Source organism: Opisthocomus hoazin, chromosome 3, assembly GCF_030867145.1.
Source record: "Opisthocomus hoazin isolate bOpiHoa1 chromosome 3, bOpiHoa1.hap1, whole genome shotgun sequence".
NCBI classification, from domain to species: domain Eukaryota; kingdom Metazoa; phylum Chordata; class Aves; order Opisthocomiformes; family Opisthocomidae; genus Opisthocomus; species Opisthocomus hoazin.
This window is the reverse complement of record NC_134416.1, coordinates 70862714-70872397: the sequence shown is the minus strand read 5'-3', so window position 1 is coordinate 70872397 and position 9684 is coordinate 70862714. Positions and strand designations below refer to the sequence as shown.

At 43.2% G+C, this 9684-nt stretch overlaps 1 protein-coding gene across 2 annotated transcripts in view; it reads left to right on the top strand.

Annotated features, from left to right (window-relative positions):
- The first annotated feature begins 397 nt into the window (after nt 1–397).
- Nucleotides 398–9684, top strand: part of TEX10 (testis expressed 10) — a 61903-nt gene continuing 52616 nt past the window's right edge. Inside the window, exons 1-4 of one of the 2 annotated variants that reach the window (XM_075416629.1) lie at nt 398–471; nt 926–1038; nt 3690–3878; nt 4712–5418. In XM_075416629.1, coding sequence (XP_075272744.1) covers nt 3699–3878; nt 4712–5418 — 887 coding nt within the window. In that variant the 5' untranslated portion in view covers nt 398–471; nt 926–1038; nt 3690–3698. Of the gene's footprint in view, nt 472–925; nt 1093–3689; nt 3879–4711; nt 5419–9684 lie in introns of both variants that reach the window. The other variant, XM_075416627.1, reaches the window with a different exon arrangement.

Here is a 9684-nt window from a genome sequence, read left to right as displayed (position 1 = left end):
TGCCCAAACCGGTGCCATGCAACAACTGGAGCGGCCCAGCTGAACCATCCTCTGGCCCGACGTGGTGAGGTCGGGCGTCCTGCCGCGGTCCCAGGAGGTGACTTTCGAGCGGCTCTAGCGCCCCGCTGCCAGGGCGTCTCCTTCCCTCCAGAACCTTCGCCGGGCCGCGGCCCCGGCGCCTCGTGGGAAAGGAACCGGCACGGCCGAGGGTGCCCACGCAGGGCGGGAAAGGGGCGCCCCGCTCAAGTTCTGCAAGAGGCGCCGCGAGCTGCGCAGCTCCCCGCCGCTGCTGCAGGGGGCGCCAGCGCCCCGGCGCCGGAGGAGCGGGCAGGAAGCGCGCTCCTTCCCGCGGGGCGCGGGGGGAAGGGGGGGGCGGTGGCAGGGCGCTCGCTGGTCGCAGCCGCTCACGTGGGCGGCCATTTCCGGGCAGGTTCTCGGGGGCGGAAGGGGGCTCGCGCTGCCGCGTGGTTGGTGAGTGGCGGGGCGCGCGCGGGGCTCGGCGGCGCCGTTGCCGCTCGGGGCGGGGAGGCAGCGCCCTGCCCGGCCCGGCTCGGTCCTGCAGCGCGGGCGCGGCCGGGGGCCGCCGGGCTGGCCCCGCCCTGCGCGAACGGCCGCCTTTTGTGTGACCCACCCCCTTCCCGCACGCTCCTGCGCAGGGCGGCGGGAAAGCGCGAGCGCAGCCGCGGGCGTGCCGGTCCCCGGGAAACCGGCGGCCTCGGCTCCCCAGGCCGCGGGCGTCGTCCGCACCCTCCCTGCCCCCCATCACCTCCCCCGGCGGGTTCCCTCAGCCGTCGCTCCCGCCTCGCCTGCCGCTGGCGGGGCCCCAGCTCTTCCCCGGCGCGGCTGCCGGGGCTCCCGGGAGCCGAAGCGGCGGCCTCCCCGGCACCGGGCGGGCACTAACGCGCTGTGTTTAAACGCCTCGTAGAGCGACCGGAGCGGAGCGGCTCTCGGGGAACGAGGCGAAAGATGTCCCGGGACGGCGAGGAAGGGCGTTTAGCGGCCTAGACCCGCGCCAGGAGCCGCCGCCTCAGCTCCGGGGTACGGCGTGGGCGCGCGGTGATGCGGGAGCCTCGGGGCGTTAACGGCCAGCAGGTACCGCCTGCGCGGGGCGGGGGGGGGCCGGGGCGCGTCCCTCGCCGCCCGGTTGCTCTGGATTTTCCTGCCGGTGCGGCCTGGGAGGTGCCGGGGAGCGCGTTGCGGGTGCAGCCGCCCCGCAGCCGGGCCCCGCAGCCGGGCGGCTCCTAGCGAGCGACGCCTGCAGCAGCCGCCCGTGGAGGGGAGCTGGCGTCGGGCCGGGGCTGCCCCGGCGTCGTTGCGAGGGGCGCTGGAGGAGGGCCGGCTGGCGGCGGGGCTGAAGGCAGGAGGCGAAGAGTTGTTTCAGCAAGAAGTTCCGTTAAAATGTTCACGTAACTTCGCGAGCTGCGTATGCTTTCGCTTAATGCCCTGTAACGTGGGCGCTGTGCTGTTTTCGTGGCCTTGTAACCATTTTATCTCCCATTTAGCATGGTAGGTGTGAATTGGAAAGCGATATATTTAAATTTCCAATAAATTATTTCCGAAATAAGCTAGCTGTGCTTCTTTAGTTCAGTAGGAGGAAGTATGTTTTGCAGGCCTCCTCCTTCAAAAGAACTTAATTGACTTTGTTCAGATGTCTGCACCTGTATGGTAAAGGTTTTTAGTGCCAACTGGAAGCCAAACATTTCACCTTGTAGAGCGAGGCTTCCTAAACGTCTCCATTAAAGCAAGCTTTGTGAGTGGAAAGAACATCCGTGTCAAAGGCTGCTAGCTGTTTCTGTGTGTCGTGCAATCAGGTGGTGAAAATCTGTATGTCATTCTTTCTGGAAAGATGCATATGGTAAAAATCAAAGCTTATAAACCCATAGTTGTTATACTTGGACGCTAAATGACCTTTTTATTTTGGCACAAAACCCCAAGTTTTTTTAAAGTCTTTTCAGTTGGTAGGTTACTTCTGCTAAATTTACACTTCAGTTAAAAGTGGCCTTGCATACAGCTGTTTTAAGCTGGCATGTGAAAAGCAGAAAGAGGGAAATGTAGTCAAATGTTTATGTTGTCAGTTGTTTAAATTGTTTTAAAATAATAGAAAATTATAGTTGGATCTAAAATATTACTCAGTGATTATCCTGAGGATACGTATATGAAATACTGTAATACAGCACAAGTTTACAGTTTGAAGCCCATTGGCAAAATCAGCTGTAGAATTCTACTTTCTGGAGTGAATGATGATCATGTCAACCATAGAAGAATCATTGTGTGGTATTTTATTTAGAAATTTCTAGGTTTAGTCAGCTGTATTGTTTTTTTTTTTTTTCATTTATTTTAGTTTGGTCTTTAAATGTGAACATTTCTTTTGCAGATTTTTTTATGTACTTCTGATATTAGGAGTGTGCAAAACCTAGTTTAGCCAAAGAGTAGTTTTGAAATAGGGAAGAAACAAAAAGTTTATGTACCTGACAGCATGAACACTTACACTGTGTACAGTGAGGACTGGCAGTACTCAGATTTCAGCTCTATAAATTACCTGTTACTCTTAGAAAGTTGTGAGGTGTTAAACCTCAACATCGTAACGGCTTTGTGCTTGTCTCCCCCTTCCCCCTTTTAAATTCTAAGCAATTTCTATGACCACTTCTAGAAGTCATCAGATCATGGATTTAGGGTCTTAATTAACAGAAGCCAAGGCACAATTTGAATGTGATGTTGAATGTTTTGACATCAGCTTCTGGAGTTTTGTTATGAATGAATTTAGAAGTACGGAGATAGGGGAAAGGAAGATAAAACAAAGGAACCTATGGTGTAGTGTGTGTTGATTTTGGGGGTGGTGTGTGTTTTTTTCTGTCTGGTGGAATTAAGAGTACTTACATCAGTACTGATACATCAAAGCCAAAAAACCATTCAGAAACTGAAGAGTGGGTTTTAGTTTGTTTTGGTTAATGTATGTCTATTCTAGTATGTCTGTACAACTTACTTGTAAGTACAGCTACTTACCTTCTTTCTTTCTTTCTTTTTACCTTATTTCTTATGCCTTATTAAATATGGCTTAGTTTTTCAGTCTCTTTTTACTTTATATGTGTCAATATAACCTTTTTCTTTTCCCCCTCATTCTTTCTAGTTACTGTTTTTAAATGCACAGACTGGACTTTTCAGTGCGTAGTGGAAGTTTTCTTAGATTCTTGTATACTGCTGTTATTGGTGAAGGTCTGATTAAACCAATGATTTTATGTGTGCAGACTGTATGCTATTAATGATTGAGTTGGTAAACAATGTACAAATTAAATGAAACAGTTCATTGAGCTCCTTTGGCTTGACAAGAGCCAACTATGTAAAAAGTTTCTTTATTGGCAGGAACTTTTTAAAATGAAACCAACAACTTAATCTGATAAAGCAGTGGAAGATACAGATGCTTAAGTGAGCTTCTTCAGTAAAGCAGTTCTCAGGGCAAAGACAATCAAAGCAGTAGCAGAGTGTTTTTTGGACAGTAGAAGAACAGCTGTACTGGATCAGTCTGCATGTCTGTTTAGCCTAGTATCTTATCTTGGGACGGACACTAGTTTATGCCTAGGAAAAAGCGTAAAAACAGTAGCCTTCATTAGGAAGTTGCTGCTCTGTGGTGGAAAAAATACTTGTTTGTAGTGTATTTAATAGAATTAAAATTCTGAATATCTTTTTTGCAGAGAGTCAGAATGACTAAAAAAAGGAAACATCAAGAAGATTTCCAGAAAGTGAAATTAAAAGTTGGGAAAAAAAAGCCTAAACTAGAGAATGCAACTGATACTACCTTCAGAACAAAGGCCATACAAATTCCTGAGCAGCTTAAAGAAGATGGAGTGCTTCCTACGCAAAATAGAAAACTTAACATAAAGGTATCTTGTGATGTTACATTCTGAAATGGCAGAAAATTACTTGTCATTTATTTAGGTTTACTATGTATACTAGAGTATAGGAAAAAAAATTTATTAAAAAAAAAAAATCAAAAAACCCAAACCACCAAACTTTAAAAAAACCAGCAGAGTATCTCATACAGCCTCTTTGCCCTCGACAATAAGCTGACCCATGAATTTAATGACTTAAATTGCTGGACCAGCACATAACCCAAGGGAAGGGTTTCCAGCAGTGTGAAAACTAAAGGTGCATGCTGGTTGAGGTATCTGGGATTAACATTTGGTTTTTGAAAGTCTTGGATCACAACTCAAGGACGGGGTTTTAAAAAACAGACTTCCTGAGATGATGTTTTTAAAAAATCTTGTATTTCTTTGGGTGGTGGTTCTGCTTTCTGTCCTTTGCATCGTCTTCTATCTGTTGCAGCTCTCTGCTTAAACTGAAGAAAGCTGTTGAGACTGAGATTTTGTAGCTCTACTTTTGAGAACAAGCGTGAGAGGACTTACTTTTAGTCATCTCTCTGTTAAGTCAGTAGGGTTGTGGGTAAACTTAAGGAGGATTTTCGAATTACCTGAAGGACAAGTCATGATATCTTGTTTTTTTTCTGTCATTGAATTTTGATGATTTGTTCATTGTTACACTCCAGACTAATATTATATTTGTTGTGAACATACTATGTTGTTACAAACAGCAGTACATCATAAGAACAGATTCTGTGTGTTTGAGTATTTAAGAAAAATGTGCTGGGAATAGGTGGGGAAGTTTAAGGAGCTTAAAGTAATAATGATAGCAAGTGTATGTGTTTCTTTCCTTTTAGGATCTGCTTTCACAGATGCATCACTATAGTCCCGGGGTTAAGCACAATGCACTTCTTGGGCTCAAAGATCTCCTATCTCAGTATCCGTTTGTAATTGATGCACACCTTTCAAATATAATAAGTGAGGTGGCAGCTGTGTTTACAGACAAAGATTCTGGTGTCAGAGGAGCAGCTGTTCACCTGCTGCAATTCTTGGCTTCAAAAATAAGAGCGGAACAGATTGCTCCGTTTTTTCCTTTGGTAAGTGCCCATCTCTCCAGTGCCATGACTCATATCAGTGAGGGAATTCAGGAAGATTCATTGAAAGTCTTGGATGTTTTATTGGAAGTGTACCCAGCTCTTCTCACAGACCGCAGCAGTATATTGTTGAAGAATTTTGTAGAGCTTATTTCTCACCAGCAGCTGTCAAAAAGACTGAAAAGCAAAGAGAAACTTTCCTGGATGCTCTCTGTTAACCCAAATCGCAGAGTAACTTCTCAGCAGTGGAGGCTGAATGTGCTTACCAGGCTCAAGAAGTTTCTCCAAGCAGTGGTGGATGGATCCAGTGAGATAGAGGATGAAGGGCTTCAAGAACAAAAGGATAGCCCTCAGTCTATGAGGAGCCCAATATGTATAAGTTGGAAGGTCCATGCAAATAATCAGCAACATATACAACTGTTTGAAAATGGTGGCTTACGACCAAAGATCAACTCATCGTTTAGACTGAGGTGAGAAAACGTCAGCTAATTTGGGAATTTAGTCAGCTGTACGATCACAGTGTTAAACTGTGGTTTGTTGCTGTTGGAGACACCATTTTAATTTTTATTGTGAGATTGTCCCTTAGCCACATTTTAGGGTATTTAGTGTAATGTACCATATTGCTGCAGTGGCTTTTAAATATGGAAATACTCAGCAGGTAACCGTGCTATGCATGTATCATGAACTTTCCCGTTGTCAAATAAAAGCTTTATTTTTTGCTATTCGTAATACTTTTGGCAGACCAGCTCTAGCATTTTTTTTGGAATGCAAACTGATAACTGCAGGTTGTTGCAGGATATCAGACAGCGCTGTGGCCAAGCAGGCAAATTTCTTTACACTAAACATAATCTTGTTTCTTATACTGTAATAGTGAATTTTACTGAAATTTTGTGGTTTTACCTGCAAGAGTCTGTCATAATTTTAGAAGTCTATTTTCTTTGAATATAGCTCCTTTTACAAAGGACAGCATGATAAGATGTATCTGACTGTATAAAGTTGTGCTGAGTTTCTGATTCTAGGTACTTTTAATGAATTCACCTGTTTATATCTTCACTATGGTTAAAAGATGTCTCGTCTGAGACGTTGATAAATATTGAAGAAAGTGTAGTGTGCTTAGCCACAGAGAAGTTTGTGTGGTTTTTTTAGTAGTACTCTAAACAGATTTGAGGTGAAGTTAAGGGAGAAATGACTAACCATCTTTATTTCTCTTCCTCCTTTCCGATTCACCTGCTCCTCAAACCAGAGGGGAACCTCCCACCCCACTTTATGATACCTTTTAAACATTGGCATCCTCATCTACGTGCATTATGATAGGTGTTATGTAGCTGCTGGTAGGAGACCTGGAATGACGACTTGAAAAATGGAAACTGTTTAGCTGTTACACAGCATTTGTAATCCACGGGTGTCAAGGTGGTTTGAAGAGAAACCACAATCCTTGTTTTACTGCTGAGGGAGACCGAATAAGGGGTATAAGCAGTTACACCAAATTCATCTAGGAGGTCAGTGGGAGAGCAGGGTATAAAACCCATTGCTATGTCCATCTCGTGTCTTTGAATGAAGTGCAGAAGAAGAGGTGTTCTCTTTTAGTACCACAGGTTTTGGACTGAATCAGCAGGTGTTTTCCATCTCTACCATGGAGACACACAAATGCCCATTCTATTCCCACTCTCCTAGGCTTCCTCTTGGTAGACTATGTATTATTTGTGATAAGTATAGGAAATTTATATTAACTAAGTAAAAAGTGGTTGTTACATAGCCGAAGAGTTTGATCGTGACCAACAATATCTGCTGCAGGTAAAACTTTAGTTGGAAACTAGACAGGTGAAGCCTACTTGAGGAATGGGGAAGGGCTCAGTGCTGAGCACAAAACAGTCCTATGGACTTCATCTCTGCAGTCAGAAGCGTACATCTGTGGACCAGAGGATTCTTGTATTGTGCCCTTAGTGATATCCAGTGTGCAATATACTATGCCCTGTAATTGCTGAAGATGTGTTGTATCCAAGGTCTAGGAAGATAAACTTTATACCTTGTGTCACCTGAATTGGATTCCACTTCCTGAGGAGCTAGATTTTCATGAAACGTTGTGATCCACTTGTGGGTATAAATACTTTCAAAAAAGGCATTAGCAAGCATGAGGAGGAGCCAGAAGAAGGAAACATTGCTAGAAACCAAGGCGAGATTGGCAAAGCGAATTGATGGCAGCAGAACAGAAGAATGGAAAGAGAAGGGGCATCTGCAGAAGGTACTAAAATCTTCTCATTTCATTGTATTCACACGTATTTTTGATACGTTAATTTTGCACAGAGGGCCAGTACAGCTTATTTTAGTGGATATCCATGAAATTCTGAGAGTGGAAATTACTGTGGTGGCCTTTGTATTTGCCACTGAAATCTTTTCTAGTAATCTGAAGTTGTTTAATTCTGTCTCTTCCAATCCCAGTTGTGGCCTTTTACAGGCATTCCCAGGCCTCTGGTATGGCCATTACTGTAAGGATAGAAATTACTTCTAATAAAAGGTGCAAAACATCTGTAATGCTCCTTGAGTACTTCTGAAATGTCAAACATCATGTGTGTTTTTGTTTAAAGAAGTCAATGCACAAATAGTCAAGTCCTAACTATAGATAATGAGTTGACCAAACCATAAGTAACTAATTGCGGTGTGTATGTATTGATGGCCTCATCACTAATACTGCAAGTAAGTTTCGACTTTGTTCTTTAAAAAGTAGGCTTCCAAACACCACTAATAGTATGCTAAGTTTTTAAAGTTCCTATATCTTTTTAATCTTGCAAGTTCATTGGGTATGGATGGCACCTCCTTGATAACCTAGTGATTACAGGCAAAGATTTTCAGGATCAGTGTGCACTATTAATGTTTAGTAAAAAGTGTAGATTCTGAGCTTGCAATGCTGGATGGTTCAACAATGCGAAGCTTGAAAGACTTTATTGTTTTCTGTTGTGTGCTAGGTCTTACTGTGTGTGAATTAAAGATTACAGTGAATTAGGAGATAATGAGAATATATCCTCTGCCTTATGTGCTGACTGTGCTGCTTTTTCCACCAAACTCATTTCAGGTATGGGAAAACAGCAAGCTTTCACAACTTCATGAGGTGATACCAAGGTGTGTGATCTGTTTTTGGACTGGAACTGGTGCTGAAGAGAAATGTTACAGCTTCTGTTTCTGCTAAGAAAGGATGGAATGAAGCCGCAGAGAAAAGTGAAGACTTGAGAGACCAAAATGGAAGACAAAGCATAGTGAATAAATATCTATATGCTGTTACCTGTGCATCAGCTAGAAACGGAAACTACAGTTCACTTGGTGTACAGAGTGTTTCTTTGCGCACAAAAAAAAGGACAGTAAACTGGCTTACACTCTGAGCCATAAAAACTTACAGACTTCCAATGACTTTTCCTATTTTAAAACAAGGGAACAACTTTCTGCTGCTTCTGTTTCCTTTACGCTTCCTTGACTTCGCTTTGCTGTCTTCTTACTGTCAAATGGCAGATATGTTACACAGTTTTCTTTTGGTTCTGCTTTATAAAGATATTGGCGTTTTAAAGAAAAACAACAGTTTAAGGGGTACACAAATATCTTGCAGCTCCCCGCAATAGTATTTCATACTGATATGAAGGTAATATGCTTTATAGTGTTTGAGAGCCACCTTACCATTAAAGAATAGTGATAATAGATAGGTGACAAAAAGATTAACGCTCTAATTGACATAAAATCCTTCCAGTTCCAGTGGACATGTATTCCTAAGGATATTGCACTAATCGAATGCATACTGGGCAGATTACTGTAATACTTTGTCATCATCTGTTACTGGCAATCAGATTTTACTTATTGTTAACCTTAAATATGTGGAGGAGTCTTATCCTGAGACATGGGAGGGTCTTTTGCAGGGGTACATGAAAGCTATGCTAAGTATTCTTGCCCAAATCCTTTCAGTGGCTGGGTGGAGTATACCTTTTGGCATGGATTCTTTCTTCTTTTTCCATCCCTTGTTTCAGAAAAGTACTGAAATAGCTGAGTGTGCATGTTATACTTTTGTAGTAATCTCCAGGTGTGTGTTGCCAAATTCTCAGATTTCAGGCACTGTTCCCTGTTTAATGGGAAGGGTTTTTTGTGTTCCAGAAACAGATTGCTCGAATTCCAAAGCTCTGCTGTAATATCAGGTATTATTTTTGAAACGACTGAAGGCTACTACTTCAGAACTATTTCAGCCAATTACTGACATTTCAGAGTCTGAGCTGACTGTGTAGTCTTGTCGTGGTGTATGATTTACAGGACAACTTAACTTTTTCAGTGAGGTTATCCTCTTGCTATCAACTAGGTTGTCCAGTGATGCTTTAGAATTCATTGTGGTTATAACTGGAAGATGGGATTTGTCTGCTGTGTCTTACTGAGAGTTAAATGCTGTGGTTGGAACCGGAGTTACTCAGGGGTTTCTTTCTTTGCAGAACTTTTTTTTAAATGGATACAAATCACCTGAATTTCTCCAGGAGCAGGATTTGGTCATTTGTGCTGATAATCCCTTTTGAAACACAAACAAAATGTGTTATAAGAGGGGAAAAAGTCCTTGATTTTCTTGCTTTCTGGGAGATGTTATTTTAATTCAAACTATATATCTTAATTTTTTGATAATTTTTGTTTAAATTAATCATTAGATCATTTTAATAATTTTCCAGCTAATTGCTCTCCAGAGCATTATAGTTAAACATCAGGTGGGAACCAAAGTT